We start from the raw sequence: 18,631 nt of genomic DNA on the forward strand, positions 1-18,631 counted from the left end.
GACAGGAAACCCAGGGGCTTGGCTGTCCCACCCCAGCCAGGCCAGGTGTCAGGAGCAGCAGCCAGCTTTCTTCGGTGACTTCTCCGGGGCCACCTCCACCAGTGAGCCCTTCAGGTGATCTTCTTGTATCTTGAGAGACCTGCAGGAACACACCCAGGCATCAGTCCTCTCTCTCACCTGCCAGGGGCAGCAGGGAGGGGCCCAGGGGTGAAGCTGGGGGGCGGGGCACGGGGCTGCACCCCCAGGGTTTCCTCTCTCCCACCTGCCCTGCCCCTGCCCTACATTCCACCTAGTACCAGAAAAATGGGGCCATGGAGACTTTGTCTTTCTGTCTTTTTTCTGGCATTCTTTCCTGCCTACTGTGTGCTGGGTACTGTGCAAGGGACGTTGATTATGATGCGAAGCCATCATAGGACAGCGAAGCCATCCCCACCCCAAGGCTGAGCACATAAGCCTTGGGGTGCGGGCGGAGACTCTTTAAAGAAAGAAGTCTAGAGAAACGACTTAAGGCTTCACTGTCGGAATTGGGGAATCGGAATCGTGCCTTGAGCAGTGAGGGAGGCAGAGAGGAAACGTCAGTTCCCAGGAATGGGAAGCACCCAGAGGGACTGTAGGCCAGGTCCTGGAGGGCTTAGGGAGGAAGGAGGCAATGTTGGGGCTGACATGAGCCGTGCACAAGGGTTTGCTAGCAGAAAAGGGGGGTGCATTCTGGGCAGAGAGAGCTTGGGTGTCCCACCGAACCTAAGGACTGACTGAATAGAATGGTCAGAAAGAAGGCTTGGAGGCAGCAGGTTTCAAGGTTCTGTGGGCCTGGAAGGAGCTTTGGTCCTAAAGCAGAAGGGAAGCCATTGAGCAGTTATTTGCTGCAGCAGCTTCGCAGGCTCACTCTAGTTGCTTTGTCAGCAGAGCTTAGAGACCACCTGGTCTGATACCTTCCCCCCTTACTCATTTCATTCATTTACTGAGCACCCAGTATTTTCCAGGCCCAGCGGTGGGGAGAGGGGACGAGCAAAACAGACATGGTCCCACCCTCCTGGAGCTGTAGCCAAGGGAAGGAAGAGGCAGAGGAAACAAGAAAACACAAATGCGTGTGTAATTCCAATTTGTCCAGAGGGGCTTTGAAGGAGGCAAACAGAGCACAGAATCGTGGTGGGAGGGGAAAGGGTCAGAAAGGGCCCCTCTGAGGGGCTAAAGCTCAGTGAGTGAGTGACTGAGGGAGGGAGGGAGGGAGAGTGGGAGGGAGGGAGCGCGCGCACGTGTGCAGGCAGGGACAAGGCAGAGGACACAGGAGACAATGCGGGACATTGTAAGACATTTGGATTTTGTTCTAAATCCAGTGGAAGTCACTAGAGGGTTGGGAGCTGGACAGTGACTCTCGCTCTCCCACTGCACTTTACAGATGAGATGACTGAGGCTCAGAGAGGGGACGTGGCTTTTGGGAGGTGATGCAGCGCATGGGACTATGGGACTGGCAGAACTGGAGTCAGGAAACTGTCCACACAGCGCTCTCCTTCCCCAGACTGGCGAGCCCTGTGGTTTCCTAGGCGCTTCCTGGAATGGGCTTTCCCTTCCCACCTGAGTCAGCGGAAGGCTGCTCAGGTGATTGTGGGTGGGAAGTGGCAGGGGGCACTCACCGGGCCAGGTTCACGATGGGCTCCAGGATGTTGTGCCCCAGGGTGGCACTGCACTCTGCAAAGGAGACCCCAAGCTCCTGCGGGCCAGAAAGACAGGGGTATCGGTGCCTTGGGGGAGACCACTGGAGTCCGGCAGCAGCCCCACCACCATGGGCCTGGCCGGCAGACAGAGTCCCACCAGTGGGTCCCTACGCCAACCCCAATGGGTGAGGCAACCCCATCTCCATGTGGCCCCTGGCCCCCAGACTCACGCCTCTGCCCACTGCCCTTCCACCCTGGCTGACCAAGGTGCCAAAGATGACATCCTGGAAACATTCCACAGCCTTCAGAGTGACAGTGAGAAGTTTTGGTCCCAACTTGAAAAATGTCCTTGAGATTTTTAAACCATTAGTTATGTTTTTTTCTTTTTTTAATTTCAAAAATATTTAATTGGGGGAAATTTTGGAAAATACAGCATAAAAAAGTACTAAATATAAACCACTCCTGTTAGTGTTTGAGTATATATTTCCATTCTGTTTTATATAACTCTTTTATTAAGTGGCAAGGGGATCACCTAAATTATACTGTTAGATTAAGCCATATGAAGTTGCTGTTTTGGTAGGCGCCAAACAAGTATCGGCAATCTTATAGGGGTCAACCTAAGCTGTACCCAGATTTGCAGCTGCTTTTCTGACTTCACATTATATTGCAAGCACTTCCTCCACGCCCTTAAATATTTTACCAGGACAGGACTCTTCATGGCAAATCCTAACCTCTCCCACGAACCTCCAGAATTTAATCACCAGCTGCTGTCCAGTGTTTGTCCATACAAACACTACTGTAAAGAACAGCCTCATAAAAGAAAAATGAAAAAGAAGAAAAAAAAGAAAGAAAAAAAAAGAACAACAAAAAAGAACATCCTCATATAAACTTGTTTGATTATACATTGTACACAAGTAGCCATTACATTATTCTCTTAGGGGTTACTATTTCTGTTTCTTTAGGATACGTTGCTAGAGGAGGAATTACTATGTCAAAGAGATGAGCTACTACTTTTAAGAGGAAAAAGAATTCCTGCCAACCAGGCACCACAGCAATGACCTCACAAGAATGAGAAATGAGAGGAGAAATGGGAAAGAAATATAGTGTGGAAATGCCAAGAGGGGTTATGTCAGAGGTGGGGCAAGGAGTGGTTCTTTTTTTCCCCCCCCTTATTATTCTCCCAATTTTCTGGAATGTGGTCAAATTTTAGTCATAAATAAATAGTATCTACTGTCTGGTCATGGGGCTTTTGATGTAATCTTCCTGGGGAAGAATTTGAGTCTTAAGATAGAATAAATTAGAAGGAATGTTATGTTAATTAGAGACCAGAGATAAAATTAAGATTTGATTGGGAATTTTAAGTGAAGCTTTTAAACCTTTTTACTCTGAAGGTATTTTTTATGTAGGTCAGGACACTGGGTGGGGATCTGCTAATTCAGCAGTGAGGTTCAATATGACCCCCACCATTACAGCCCCATGTTTGGATCTAAAGCTGGGGTGGGTGGAAGGCAGAGGTGGTCAGGCTTCTGTCCGCTCTGACCTGGCCTTTGGCCGGGCAGGGGTAGAAACGGTCCATGGGCCTTTCTTGGTTGCTCAGGCCAGGGTGACCTATTCGCTACCCTCCAGGGAGGGCTCTGCCCAGTCCAGGCGGGAGGAGGGGCCAACACCCAGGTGCTCACCTGGGCCAGTTGCTGCCCAGCCTGAGTGGACACCTGCCGCTCCTCATCACAGTCCATCTTGTTTCCCAGGAGAAGAATGACCACTCCGTCGGATCCTGAGTCCTGCACACAGAACACATTTCTTCAGCCACACATATTGAATGCCTGCTGTATGCCAGGCCCTGGGTGGATTTGGTCCTGCCCTCCAGGAAGCTGGCAGTGGGCCTCTTCTTCCCACACACGTCCACCTTTCCATGTCACACTCACGCCACACCCTTCCCACCTTGACACTTTCCCCTCCATCTGCAGTGAGACTGCCCCTCCTATCTGCCTGCAAGCATGTCACCCACTTTCCAAGGCCAACCTCAAAGGTACCTCCTCCAGGAAGCCTTCATGGATTGCTCCTGCCCATGCCCCTCTCTTCCTAACTGTGCTGAGCAGCCCAGTGCTTGATGACACAGGATGCCTTGGCTCATTTCCTAATTGTTTCATGGATAACAATAATAATAGTTTCTGTTTGCTGAGTGCTTACTGTATACCAGGTGCTGTGCTGAAAGCAAGCATACCAGTTAACCCTCACAACTCCTCTATGAGAGAAGTTGAGAAATGGAAGTTCAGAGAGGCTAAGTCGCTTGTCCAAGGTCACAGAGTTGGGGTGGGGTAGTTGGGTCCTGTCTGACCCCAGAGCCCAGCTCCCTACTTCTTTTGCAACTCTTTGACTAGACTAGAAATTTCTAGGAAGAAGAAAACATGTCTTACTTTATATCCCTCTGCTGTACTAGTATATGCTGCAGAATTGTAGCATATATATATATATCAATTGAGTACATGGGAGAAAGAACTAGAGATGTGTGGAGAAGAATTGCATTATTCCCCAGGTGTTAAGAAGACATCACAGAGCTGCTGTATGTAGGAAAGAAATGTTCATAGGATAAAGGAAGTAGTTTGTTTTGGAGGCTGTACTGTGTGGTTGTGGTTCCTTTGGACTACTCACTCCCAGCCCATCCAGCCACATGCCCTCAGTGGGCTGTGTCACCTATATGTATGTTGTATCATTTGTAATCCTGGGAGAAAAGGGGAAGTGGGCAGGATACAATTTCCCTCTGGACTTCAAAAACTGGGGCCAGCTCCAGCAACCATCTGCTCACCTGGAGACAGTCTAGCCAGTAGCGTACGTGGACAAAGCTCTCCTGGGAGGTGACATCATACATGAGCACCACTCCATCAGCCTTGCGGAGCAGCTGCCGTGTCATGCTGTGGTACCTGCCCAGAGAGTGGGTGAGGCCAGGCCTGGTGGGCTGACCCAAGCCCTGGCCTCCCTCCTTAATCCTCAGCCATTCCACCTACAAAGTGGGTGAATTAAACTTCCCTGCTTCTAATTGTTTCCCAAAGAGAATGCACATATGCTTTCCTTCTTACAGCGGAGTTATTGTTGAATAGGTAACAGTTCTCATGGCTTAAATTTCAAAAGGTACAAAAGGGCACCCAGTGAAAAGTCTGCCACCCCCAACCCCACCCCCATCTGCAGCCAGCCCGTCCCCCTCCCCAGAGGCAACCAGGGTTACCAGTTTCTTAAATATTTTTCCGGAGGTATTTTATGCACGTACACTTATCTATACACATATATAACACCAAACCTTTGTCCCCTGTTTTACACAAGCAAAGTGTAAAACACTCACTGTACTCATTCATATTCAGCAATCTATACTTTGCTTTTTCCAGTCAATAAACTTTCTATTTCCCTATTTAACAAAAAGAGGATCCTCAGTCTTTTTTGTGGCTTCCTGATATTCAAGTGTGTTGACAGACCCTGACTTATGATTCTGGTCCATTTTTGATGACGTTTAGGTTGTCTCCAAGGTTTCATAATATAAACGCTGCTGTGAACATTCTCAGTCCCGTTGATATTATAGTTATGTATAAGTTTATCAGAAGAATGAAGTTCTAGAAGTGGAATGGCTGGGTCAAAGAAGAAGTGCCTTTTAAGTTTTGATCACACTGCCTAATTGGAAAGTGGAAGTCTAGTGTTGTCAGAAGGACAGGCGATTGTGTCGTTGTCCCTGAGGGCCATGTGGGGATGGCCCTCACAGATGCCCTGCCAGACCGAGGGGGCCTGTGGGTCTGCTGCCCGTCTTCCCCACTGGCCTGGACTCACCCCTCCTTCCCCGACTTCCTATGGCCTTCAGGGGTGGATACCCCTTTTGCACTGTGTAGTCTCTTGCCCATGTTGAACTCCTCAAGGTCGGGCTGCCATCCACCCCTTGGCACCCCAGGCTAACCCCGGGCCTCTGACACCACTAATGTAGGCAGTGCCCATTACCTCTCCTGGCCAGCCGTGTCCCAGAGCTGGAGCGCATAGCGCTTGTTGTCCACCAGCAGGTTTTTGACCTGAAAATCCACTCCTAGGACACACAAAGAGGGAGGAGTTAGGCCTACTTTCAAGTTACCATCCAGGACTTCCAGCCAAGGCTTACCCAAATACAAAGTCTGACAATTACGTTTGCGAACTTGTTGCAACGATGTTGCTAACTTTTTTTGATATCAGAGGGATTATTCATTATGAATTTGTACTGACTGGGCAGTTAACCAAGTTTACTATTTGGAAGTGCTGAAAAGCCTGTATGAAAAAGTTAGATGACCTGAACTTTTTGCCAACAATTCACGGCTCTTGCATCACGACAATGCACCAGCTCACATGGCACTGTCTGTGAGGGAGTTTTTAGCCAGTAAACAAATAACTGTATTGGAACAGCCTCCTTACTCACCTGATCTGGCCCTCAATGGCTTCTTTCTTTACCCAAAGATAAAGGAAATATTGAAAGGAAGACATTTTGATGACATTCAGGACATCAAGGGTGATATGATGACAGCTCTGATGGCCATTCCAGAAAAAGAGTTCCAAAATTGCTTTGAAGGGTGGACTAGGCGCTGGCATTGGTGCACAGCTTCCCAAGGGGAGTACTTCGAAAGGGACCATAGTGATATTCAGCAGTGAGGTATGTAGCACCTTTTCTAGGATGAGTTCACGAACTTAATTGTCCGACTTTATATATACCTGTCTCCAACACCAGCCCCAGGGGATGGGAACTTTCAGCTGCTGGGCTTCCCCTCTGCTCCCCAATCCCATCCATATTCAAGGGCCCATGTCTTCCAGGAAGCCGTCCCTGACCACCCAGCCCATGAGGTTCACTGACCCCACTGCTCTCCTGCACCCTAATGGTGGTGCCAGCGTGAGGCTCCTTGCATTGTTTTGATGTCTTTGAACTTATGTGTCTTCCCAACTGCACAGCAATGTTTATTCCTTAGTTTACTCAGGAAAATCTGTTTCATTATTTTATTTTTATAATACTTATTGTTTCATTTCCTAATTATTGCGTGCATCTTCCCCCTTCGGCCAGACGGCGGGGTGGACAGGCAGCTTGGGGGTGGAAGGAGCGCTGGATTGGGCTGTAAGATGACTGATCAGGCTGTAAGTTGTCCACCTCTGTACCGGCTGTGTGACCTCAGACAAGTCATTCACTTCTCTGAGCTTCCCTTCCTCATCTGCCAGGTGGCAATTTATAAAGACTCACAGTGCAGGCTAATTGGGAGGATAAAATGACTTACGTCCAAGGTGTAGCCTAGTTTGGGGGAGTGACGCAGTGCTTGAGAGGTGGTAATTTTTATTATCATTCTTAATTCTCATCTCCCTGAACCCCAGTCCCTCAAATTTCACAGCCTCCCCCCGCCCATGGACGTGGTTCCAGACCTTCTCTGTCCCTGGAAGTATGGCGATAATAGTGACATCCCAGGGAAATTTTGAATCTTTGGGATCCACCTCATGCCAACGCCCATTTCCTAAGGAATCCAGGTGGAGTGGGAATGATGGAGAGGGGCTTCTTTGCCCCATCCATTTTCCTAACAGAGCCCTGGATCTGCGGAGCCCACGGCAGGCTCCAGGCCAGCTCAGGACAAGGGTGTCTCTTCATATGAGCCTTAGCTGGTAGACACTTTTCTCAAGGCCTCTTGTGGTGACGACCCCCATGAGCACCTGCTGCTGGCCCCTGGTGGTGGCTGAAACCATAGCTGCCCTCCCCCCACCATCATACTCTCCACAGGAAGCTGGGAGAAGTGGCAGCCCAGGACATGTAACCTCAGCAAAATGGTGAAGCAGAAGTTTGTCTGTAACATCCACTTCTCTTTACTGCCCTCTTTCCTGAAGGTCTTAGGAAATTCAGGGTCTGCAAGAACCTCTGAGGTTATTTAATCCAAACCCCTGTAATAACATCCAGCCTCTGCTTAAATACCCCCTGTGTAATCTACTGAACAGCTCTTAACAATTATTCTCTGCATTGAGTCACTCCTCCATTACTCCCACTTTTCTACCTCCCTTCCAATCCCCCCTCAATCCACCCGTGTGTGTGCTCACACTCTCCCCCCAAACAGATTACGATGTAACCACATAAATGGTTAGGACTATAATGTTTTCTCCTTCCCAAGGAATCTGTTCTTTTACATGAGCAGCCCCAGAGAGAGGGAAACGCTGAACCCAAATGAGAATAAAATTTCTGGGTGCATGTGCTTGGAAGGCAGGTGGCCCCAGGTATGAACTTTGGGGCCCAGCTAGGGCAAGAAATTGAAGCAAGTCTTCAATTCTCTGTTTTCCTCATCTGAAAAATGGGGATAGATATGGAAAAGCCTAGCAAAAACACACATTCAGATATAACTCAATTGGCTCTGGGTCTGGTGCTCCACCCAGCCCTGTTCTCAAATGCAGGCAGGCTATCGGTCTTATCTTCTGAGCGAGGGGGATGGAAATGGAGGAGGGTGACACTGAGTGGGGGAATTTTCATGACTCAGGAAGCCAGAATCATCCCCAGCAATGGGTAAGCAGATGGATGACAGCCACCAGGGGGCACCAAACCTCAGTTGGAACTGAGACAGATTTGGATCACACATTTGGGATCTCAGATACTCTGGGCTGGCTACCGTGTTTCTCCACAAATAAGACCTAGTGGGACCATCAGCTCTAATGTATATTTTGGAGCAAAAATTAATATAAGACCCAGTCTTATTTTACTATAATATAAGATCTGGTCTTATATTTTACTATAAGAACGGGTGTAATATAATATAATATAATACAATATAATATATATTGGGTCTTATATTCATTTTTGCTCCAAAAGATGCATTAGAGCTGATGGTCCGGCTTGGTCTTATTTTCAGGGAAATGGTAGCCGTGCATGCTAGCTTGCTCTGTCTTTTTATAATTATGTGATCTGTGTTTTTCTTGATTGAATTTTCTGGAATCATCTTACTACATAATAATGGGGGAGAGACTCGGTTATAGGGAAGACTGTTGTAAGGAATAAGGCATGTATGTAAGATGCCAGGTACATTGTAAGTGGTCAGTAACCAGTAACTTAGAGGATTAATAATGGTGGCTCAGCAGACTCCCTGACTCTACTCAACATCAGGCCAGGCCTGCTATGGGTTCCCCACTCCCCAGGACACTGCATTTTTAACTGACTGCCCAGGTGAGGATTCTTAGGCAAAAAAAAGTTTGAGAACTTGTCCTGGGTCTCAGTTGTGTGGGGGCTGTCATGTATCCACTGGTCTGGCACTGGTCCCCAGTCAGCATGCACCCTGGCTGACACAAAATCGTGGGTCACTCCATCTTTGTCCCCAAGCGGGTTTCCTCTTCATTTCTGTGAGCTTGCTTTTCTGTGGTTCTACACAGCGTTCAAGCAGCCATATATCCCAATACTTTTAGGGAGAGGAAGCTTTGTGCTTTGGGACATTTCATTTGCAGGAGCCACTGATTTCAACACTATGAAATATTTACTGATAATAATAACAAGAAAAATAACTAATATTTATTAGCACTTAGTATGTGCCCAGATATTATTCTAAGAGCTTGACATGTATTAACCGAACTAATCCTCAACAACCACTTCTAAGAAGGCAGCACTAGGGGTGGCCAGATGGCTCAGCTGTTAGAGCGCAAACTCTCAACAAGTAAAGATTGAAAACGGCGACTGGACTTGGAGCTGAGCTGCGCCTTCCACAACTATCATGCTTTCAAGACTGGGTCTCAGACTAATTTTTGTTCCAAAAGACACATTAGGACTTATGTTCAGGGAATGTCATCCTGAAAAATCATGCTAGGGCTTATTTTCCAGTTAGGTCTTATTTTCGGGGAAACACGGTAGATTGAAGGACAACGACTTGGAGCTAATGGGCCCTGGAGAAACACACTGTTCCCCAATATTCCCCAATAAAATTAAAAAAGAAAAAGTCAGCGCTATTGCTGTCCCCATTATGCAGATGAAGATTTGGGGGCTGAGAGTGGACAAATCATTTGTCCAAGTGCCTATGGCTAGTAAGTGGCAGGACTGAGATTTGAACTCAGGCACCAAGGTCCCTAACCTACCACACTCTACAAATACATTCTGTGCAAGATATTCAGCTTGCCCAAGGAGACTTCCTGTCAGGGCTTGGCTGGCTGGCCTGGGCCTAGTCATGAACAAACCCAACCAGTGGGTGGAGACTTGCTTGTTTTCAGCATCAACTAGCACTGGCATCTAAATTGCAGGGTGCTTTGTTGATGTGGCACATTATAAGCTAATCAGATCAATGCAGAAAAAAGCAAATTACCTGTAATTAGACATGATTAGTAAAATAGTAAGTGTATGCCCATATAAAACACTGTCTAAGGCAGGGCCTGTGGCCAGGACAGAACCTGCAGCTTCTTCAGGGATGGCTTGCTCCGGGCCTGCTCAGGCTCGTTGACAGGGCCCCTGAGTTTCCCCTCCCTCCCCCGCTGCCCTCTCCCAAGTGGGCTCTTACCCACAGTAGCTGTCAGCCCAGTGGCGAAGGTGTTCTGGTGCAGCAGGTGCAGGAAGGATGTTTTGCCCACATTCGAGTCTCCCAGGAAGATGATGTGGAAGATGTAATCAGGGTCGGCTGGAGGCTGGCTGGCCGTGGGGTCCCCTGGGGGTGATGGGGTCAGCCCAGCCTCCCTGGAGTCTGTTCCTGGGTCTTCAGGCCTGTTCTCTGCCCGTGGCTCCCTGGATTGTAGGGCATCTTGGTCTCCCTCTGTGTGAGCAGTTGTAGGTGGAGGCACCAGTTGGGTTTCCAGCTCAGCCGTGATGGGCAGGGTTTGCATGGGCTCCAGGGGCCCTGCTCCACCCCTAGGCTGAGCCCCTCTCAGAGGAGAGCCCCTTGGAGGTGACAGTTTTCCAGAAGCAGGGGCTTCTGCTTCAGCCAGAGCCTGTGGTGTGTCAAGTGGGTGAGGAGCAGGCAGAGAATCTCGCTGGGGGTGTTCTGAATGCCCAGTTTTCAGGCCCTGAGACTCAACTGACTGCTCTGAACTGAGGCCTTGCCCTCCTCCGCCCAACTGTTTCCTTTCCTCAGCCCTGAGCTCCTCTTCCAGACTCTGGTGGGGGAGGGCAGGCAGCCCATCTGGCCCAAGGACCTGGCCATGATTTTCTCTCAGCTCCCCACGAAGACCCTCCTGAACATCTGGGCCTGGCTTGCCTTGCTCTGGTCCCTCTGTGGGAGCCTGGGCTCCAGGCTCCAGATCCTGGGAGGGCTCAGCCAGCCCTGGGGTGAAGGCTCCAGCTCCTGGAGACCCCAGTCCTGGCTCAGAGCCAGCACTGTGTGGGTCCTGATGGAAAGTTTCTCTCTGCCTGGGTGGCTTGGCTGGGACAGGCCCAGGCCAGGAGTCCTTATCATCTGCATATGAGGCATGGAACTGTTTGCTGGGACTAGCTGGGGCCTGGGGAGGGGGAGAGGTCACCTGGGGAGGTGGTCCATCCTCCAAAGGAATAAGCACTTTGAGTGCAGCTGCCACCAGGCTCCCTGACTCCCCAGTTGGGGCCCCGGGGAGTTCCCAGGGAAAGTGGACCTCAGGGCCAGGCCCTGACTCCTCCTTAGGTTCCAGGCCGTGAGGCTGGACAGACTGCTCTGGCCTGATGTCTTGCCCATCTGGGTCCTCTCCTTTCCCTTCCTTGGCCCTGGAAAGCACCCCAGGGGGGCTCGGTGGAGCTCCGTCTGGATCTGAAGATGGCTCCTGACCAAACAGCAACTGCTGATCTGAGATGGAGATCTGCCTGACCACTCGAGGTGTTTGGGGGCCTGAAGGGGCTCTCGGGCTTGGGGGTGGGCTCCAATAGAGCTGCAGGGCTCTGTGTGGGGGGCTGTTGAAGCTGCTCAGGAGCTGGTCCCAGTCATCGTTGTCCCCAAACAGTCCTGGCAGGGGAGCCTCCTCAGAGGAAACTGCCTGAGGGTCGGGAGCCTTCTCCTCACCTGCTCTGGGGACGCTAGAAAAAGTGTGGGAAACCAAGCTCAGGAGAGGGACAGGTAGATGTCACTCCTTCCTGTCCCTCACCGTCAGTTGCACACCTCTCGGCTAGCCCTCCTTCTCAGTCTTTGCTCAGTAGTCCTTCTCACCTGGCGTGTACTCCCCACTCCTCCCCCTCATCCAATCCTGACCATCCTTCAAGGCCTATATGAAGCCTCATCTTCTCCAGGAATCCTTCCTTGACCATTTTGGCCCGTCCCACTTCTCTGAACTGTAACAAATAGAGTGAGTGCGTGTGTGTGTGTGTGTGTGTGTGTGTGTGTGTGTGAATCCCAGTTGTGTTATCTTGAGCACATGACTTTCCCTTCTCTGTACCTCAGTTTCCTCGTCTGAGAAATGGGCATGATAATCTCAGCAAGGAAATATTGCCATGAGATGACGTCAAGGAGGGGGCTGTGTGTTCCGGGTGGTGACCAGAGCCTCAGAGAACTCAGAGCCTCCCTCCCCTCTTCCAGGAAGCCTCTGGTCTTCACGCTAAACCAGGGATGGCAGTCACTTGCCTTGGTTCCTCCTCCATCTGCCAGGACACACGGCCCTTAGCGACGTTCAGGTGCCCCCTGGTCACCTGCAGCTGCTCCTGCACCTCCTCTAGCTGCCCAGCCAGGTCACGCTTGGTCTGCCGAAGCTGCTGGTTCTCCGAGCTGGCATCCTGGTGTGTGCTGCTGAGGCGGTGGAGCTGGGTCTCCAGCTGTAGGAGGTGGAGGGTGAGGACGTGAGAAGCCCAGCTGCCCTCCAGGACAACAAACAGCCACCCAAAGCCACTGTGGAGCACAGACTCCAGGATCCTGGAGAGCCAGCTTAAAACAGGAGTGGGGGCGGGGCGGTGGTTACCCCCCTTTGACCTAATTAGCTCCATGACGTCCCACCCAGGAGAGACATTTGAATTGTTAGGATAGGGACAAGAGAGGGGACTGTGTAAGAAACACAAACTGCCAGCTCCACAAGGGCCCGAAACGTAAATAGGACCATACCGTCCTCTGCTCAAAGCTCTGCAATGGCTGCTCAGCCCCATCTGGTCTGCAGGGAGCACCTGATCCAGCAGCAAGTCATGTGACTTGGAGATGGAGAGCTACTTGACCACAGAGTGGGAAGCAAAGCCCTCACAATGGCCTCCAGGGTCCTTAACAGACTCTCCTAACCCAGCCCTGTTACGTCTCCGACCGCCTCTCCCACTCCCACTCTCCCCTCCCTCTGTTCTAGCCCACATGTCTCTTTGCTGTTCCTTGAACATTTGTAGCTCATGGCCACCTCAGGGCCTTTGCTCTCACGGTTCCCTCTGCCTGGACTGCTGTTCCCCCCGATATCCCATGGCCCACACCTCACTTCCTTCAGGTCTTGACTCCAACGTCATCCTCTCAGTGAGGCCTTCCTTGGCTCTTCTATCAAAACCCTTCTATCCCCTGGCCCTGAGTTATTTTATTCTCCTTGGCACTTTCATTATCTAATATTTACTTGCTTATATTGTTTATCATCCGTCTCCCTGGCTAGACAATAACTCCATGGGGAGGGGTTTGTGTCTATCATGTTCCTCAGAACCTAGAACTCTGCCTGGTACATAGTAGGTGTGCCCTAAATAGTTGTTGGGTGAAGGAATGAAGGGCCTGAGGGGAGAGGCTTCACATCCACAGGGGACAGGACAAAATTGTCCCATGCGGAAAGTCCAAACTTCTCCCTTAGCAGAAGGGGACTGTCTCAGTTTCCAAGGAGCAGCTGCTGCAGAGGCGCCTGGGACATCAACCCGCTTTGGGAAGGCGAGGCCAGGTGATAGGTCCAGCCAAAGCAATGGTGGGGGACCGTACCCAGTGCTGAAGGGACACAGATATCCTGGTCACCATAGATGGCGATTTTACTAAGGTCAGTGGTTTGGAAGTTGAGGAAAGAAGAGACAGTGGGGCAAAGTCTCAGACCCAAAGACTTAGCCACGATGCCAACTGGAAGTGACCATAGGCTGCGAGAGCTGGGGTGTCAGCGCAGCAGGTATTCTACCAGGAAGCCAGGTCAGATTCAGAGTCAATATCAACTGTGATGTATAAAACACCTACTATGTGCCAGGTACCATCTCAAGCCCTCAAACATAGTATCTCTAATCATCACAGCAGCCTGCTAAGGCAAGAGTTCTGATCTCCATCTCTCTGATGAGGAAACCAAGATTCAGAGAGGTTAAAAACTTGCCCGAGGTCACTCGGCTGATAATTGAGATGAGAGCTGAACACCAGCCTATCCCCGAGCCTCTTCAGCGTGCAGACCTTATGTTTGCCCAGGCTAATTATGTCCCATTTATTACCTCACTTGACATACTTAGCCTGGGAGATGCAGTGGATTTGGCTATTCCCATTTTATAGATGGAGAAGCTAAGGCCAAGACAAGCAAAGATATTCCCTCAGATTTGCATGGCTCTTCACTGGAACCCCAGAGATTTGAACCTAGACCTTCTGACTCGTGTCCCAGTGCTCCCACTGTACTACCTGGCCTCGTCTCAGAAAAGGGCCCAAGACACCTCTTTCCCAACGGGCTACTCTCATGTGGGAGCCCCACCAGCCCAGGGAATCCTTAGGAGAGGGGTGTCAGAGGCTGTGAATCGTCAGAAACTGGGCTCCCGGGGAGGCCCTGTCACTCACCTCCCTCTGGCCCTCCATCAGCTGGTGCACCTCACGCTCCTTGGCCTCCAGGACCTCCTGCATCTGGGAGCTGAGCGCCAGGTTCCGGGAGGCGCTCTGGGGAGCAGAGAGGTCTCAGCTCCCGTACTGCGGAATCTAAGACCCAGCCGGGCTGGGCTGGCCCTCCCCACACTTCACCTCCACCCAGGCCTGGGGTCCAGGGTCCAGGATGTCCCAGCAAGGAGGAGGTTTCAGGACAACTTCCCTGGCGCAACCCTAGATTGTGGCAACAAGGAAACAGGCCCAGAGGGCGGAAGGACTGGCTTCAGGGGACACAATGAGACCTGGCAGAGAGGGGCAGGGGGCTCAGACTCAGCACTCCTCACCCCACCTCTCTGATGGGGGGTATGAGAGGATCCACTCCCAGCAACTCCTGCTACCCCACACTGGCCACTCACCGGCCCCACTGCTTAGCCCGCAGAGGAGTCCAGGGCAGGGGGAAGGCACAGGCTGCAGCGAGGAGCTCACCTCAGCCTGCAGTCGTTGCTTATCCTGGCGGATCTGCTGCTCCATCTCCTCGTACAGCTGCTGGACCTCTCGGTGGTGGTCAGAGTCCCGCCTGGAAGGGGTGGGAGGCAGGCCAGGCAGCCCATCAGCACCCTGGGACCCTGCTGCTGGCAGAGGGGGACTGCACCTCAGTTTGAAGTCCATCGTACTTACTGCTCACCTCAGGGGTCAGTGGTTACTGACCCCGTCACTCTGAGAACAGTCATCCTAATCACAGCCCCTGACCCCTCTGCCCTTGACATTTGTCACCCTGATCCCATCACACTGACTCCTGTAACCATCACAATATTGGTCCCCATTGCCCCATCACTCTGTCCCCACTTCCTACTGTCACTATCGCCCTACCTCCATAATTCAGATCCCCTGCAGGCTGTGCCCCTGCCAACCCCAGGGCCACCACATACATTGTAACCCTCGTGAGCAGTGCTCCTGGAGTTGGCTGCCACAGTTGCCCGCACCAAGACACAGTCGGCATTCCGACTCCTGCTAAGGGCCCAACTCTGTCCTCCCCACTAAATCACCCCTTCTTCCAGCTCAGCTCTTCCCTGTCCAGCTCCCAGGTCCTGCTGTGGAGCCCTGGACTCCCCTTTTCTGGAGCTGAGGAAATTCAATTAAGGTTCAACTAAAATGTAGAGAGCACCCGCTATGTGCCAGATGCCAAATGGGAGAGGACCCCCGGCTCCCACTCACTTCCTCAGGGTCAGCTCCAGAGCCTCCTTGTCGGCCCGCGCCTCCTGCAGGCGGCTGGTCATCTTGGCCAGGAAGCCCTCCAGATTGCCTGCCAGCTGGGGTTCCTCCTGCCGCAGCTTCCCCCACAGCTGCCAGATCTCTGCCTGCCTGGGGAGGGGAAGAGACATGAGGGGGGCCAGAAGCAGGGGGAGCCCCAGTCCTTGGTGTTAATGGCAACACTCCAAGAGACTTGGGCACCTGGGCTACAAAAATCTATTTACAACCTACAGGTGCAATCAAATGCCACCTCCTCCAGGAACCCTTCCCAGATGTGCCCTCTCCCTTCGCTAACCCCCATAACACTTCGTCTCTCTATAGTTTGGTGATGAATTATACGGAGGGGGCCTTGGAAGCCTGACTGCCCAGGCCTTCCATCTGCCTTCTCTCTTTTCCCACTCTGTAGCTGTGTGACCTTTGGCAAGTCCCATGCCCATTCTGGGCTTATTTGTAAAATGGGGAGGCTGATACCTGCCCAGCAAGTTTGCTAGAAATGAAACTCGGCCAGTGAAAGTACCCAGTGAAAGCTTGGGGCTTGGCACTTAATAAATGCTGCTTTCACATGGATTTAATTAAGTCGTAAAGACAGGTGCCAGAGGGCTGAGCCCAGGCCAAGCTGCCAAGTGGGTAAATGGCTCCCCACCACTCCTACCCCGCCAGCCTGTACCTTATGTCCCACCTTGCCTGCCCCACAACACTGGGCCCCGCCCTCTAGAGCTTGTCCTCACACAACCCTGTGGCGTGGGTGAACCTGGGCGATCCCTTGCTGGCTCTGTAGACCCAGTGGGAACTAAAGGGTGTGACAGGGGCGTTTTTAGGCAGGGCCCCCATTCTCTAAGCATGAGTAAACCACAGCCCAGAACCTGACACAGTTTGGACGAAATGCCCTCTTGTCCCCAAGCCTACCAACCCAGGCCATCACCATGTCTGACATCACTCTAGATGGGTCCCTCTTTTTGGGTTAAGAAAGGCACCCTCAGGAAGCCTTGTGTTTTTAGGACAGTAAGTACACTTGGGAAGCTGACACCTCAGCTCATAATCCTTCTTAGGGCCAGACAGGGAGGGAGGGGCTGGGGTAGGATGGACTCCTCATGACCAGGCATCTCCACACATGGCCTCATAAGAGCTGTTATGCTCACTCTGTAGCGGGGGAAACAGGTCAGAGGTTAGGTCACTTGCCCATGGTCACACAGCTAACAAGTGGCCAAACCAGGATTTGCACCTTGGCACTGTATCCAGGTGAGTCCTCGCCCACACTGACTGGCAGTGCCTGTCCTGCCCTCCCCCCACTCTCTACACCCCCCCCCACACACACACACACACACTGTGCTGGCCTTACTCAGAAAGCAAGTGGCCAGCCCCCAGCTGCTCCATGAAGGCAAAAAATGCCTCCTTCTCCTCAGCGTCAGCCTCCTCCAGGACCGGGAAGCTGGTGGCCACAGATCCTCGCTTGGAGGACAGTGGCCTCCTTTTGCGGAGCCTCTGGGAGCTCGGGCTTGAGCCAAAGATCGTCTCTGTGGGACAGAAGGGGACACAAAGGAACAGCGTGGGGTTGGGCTCAGCCCCTGACCTCCCACCTTACCCTACTCCAGCCATTGGGGAAATAGTTATATCTGTGTCGGTCAGGTTCCTACATTCCTCATGTCAACTTTGGAAGTCTACTCAAGGTAGACATTGTGCCCATTTTACAGATGAACATCTGCGGTCCAGAGAGGCCAAAAGACTTTCTGGAAGTCACACAGCAGCTCCATAGTGGCCAACACAGTCTTCATTCATTTAATCAAGGGATGTTTATTGAGTATCTACTATGTTCTGGGGACAAAATTAGCCAAAATCCCTAATAGAGCTGACATTCATGTGAGTGCTGAAATGGATACACTTTTTAAAATAAATTTACTAAGTGAGCTAAAAGAGTAAAGAAGATAATTTTCATTGAGAGACTGGACAGGGTCTGCTTTAGAGGGAGTGGTCAGGAGTGTCCCAGGGAAGTGACATTGGAACTGAGATGGGAATAACAAGACAGAGCAAGTCATGTGGATTCCTAGGGAAATATACGCCAGCGAGAACAGCACATGCAAAGGCCCTGAGGTAGGAGCCATATTGGCCCTTTGGAGGAGGCGAATAGCATTGAGTGAGATCCAAGAGGTTGGCAGAGTCTGGATGGTGCTGCCCTGTGGGCCCCAGGAAAGGGTTTAGATTTTGTTCCATAGGCATTGGGAAGTCCCCGGCATGGTGGGCACGATTGGATACAGATGTGAAGATGGCCCTTGGAGCTCTATGGACAACAATGTTCTCTCTGACCCCACCCCCCACCCTGATTCCAGGCCCCAATTCCGCCTCCCCACTCTCAGCTTCTCAATCACCAGAACTGGAGCAACCACCTCCTGGGGTGGTCTCAACTTATAAATACAGATTCTTGGCCTCTCTCTCTGTTGTCCCCCAAACTTTTGGAGACTCAGCAGACGTAAGAACTCTGGATGGCTTTGCAGACATTTAAGGCTGAGCCATGCTTTGCAGGGTCTCTAGGAGGACACCACATCTTCCATTCCCTGGGCCAAAAGGTCTTCCCCCATCGAGATCAATGGGAGTACTGTTTTCTGCCAGCCTTGGTCTTTTCAGGTCCTTTTGGGCCTGTATGGAGAAGGTGGTGTCCGAGTAGCCCTGCCCAGTGGGGGCTAAGAACCTGGGAAGTCCCACTCACTAAATTTCACCCTTTGCTGCTCCCTGGGACCTAGAATTCCCTTAACCAAAGCCAGAATTCCACAGCCAGAAACAAGGCCTGTGGTCTCAAGGGTGGGGGGGGGGTGCTTAACCTTTTGCTCAAGAGAAGCCTTTTGTTGGGGAGAAGACAAGCCGCACATCAGAAAGCAAGCCTGGAGGCCTCTCTGGAGGAGGGGGGATACTCAACAGAGCCCCCAACCAATGAACTGCTTTGGCTGGTGGGAAAAGAAGGAATCACATCTGCCTGCAACCAACTGCCTTCCCACCCAGGCTAATGTTCTCATCTCACAGTAATCAGGATTCTCATCCCTGCCTTGAACTCTCTCAAGGATGTTACGAAGATCCTCTGGTTGGTAAAGT

At 51.5% G+C, this 18,631-nt stretch overlaps 1 protein-coding gene across 1 annotated transcript in view; it reads right to left on the reverse strand.

Annotated features, from left to right (window-relative positions):
• The window catches only part of RAB44 (RAB44, member RAS oncogene family), a 31,586-nt gene continuing 12,955 nt past the window's right edge, over positions 1 to 18,631 (reverse strand). The window contains exons 4-14 of the mRNA XM_019738647.3: positions 16,890 to 17,064; positions 15,515 to 15,661; positions 14,786 to 14,876; positions 14,279 to 14,374; positions 12,161 to 12,348; positions 10,145 to 11,619; positions 5,634 to 5,715; positions 4,462 to 4,576; positions 3,335 to 3,436; positions 1,635 to 1,711; positions 1 to 139 (exon numbers count right to left, since the gene is read on the reverse strand). Of these exons, the coding sequence (XP_019594206.3) occupies positions 49 to 139; positions 1,635 to 1,711; positions 3,335 to 3,436; positions 4,462 to 4,576; positions 5,634 to 5,715; positions 10,145 to 11,619; positions 12,161 to 12,348; positions 14,279 to 14,374; positions 14,786 to 14,876; positions 15,515 to 15,661; positions 16,890 to 17,064 (2,639 nt within the window). The 3' untranslated portion in view covers positions 1 to 48. The remainder of the gene's footprint in view (positions 140 to 1,634; positions 1,712 to 3,334; positions 3,437 to 4,461; positions 4,577 to 5,633; positions 5,716 to 10,144; positions 11,620 to 12,160; positions 12,349 to 14,278; positions 14,375 to 14,785; positions 14,877 to 15,514; positions 15,662 to 16,889; positions 17,065 to 18,631) is intronic.

This window comes from Rhinolophus sinicus, chromosome 2 (genome assembly GCF_057876585.1).
Source record: "Rhinolophus sinicus isolate RSI-liver-muscle chromosome 2, RSI-T2T, whole genome shotgun sequence".
NCBI classification, from domain to species: Eukaryota; Metazoa; Chordata; class Mammalia; order Chiroptera; family Rhinolophidae; genus Rhinolophus; species Rhinolophus sinicus.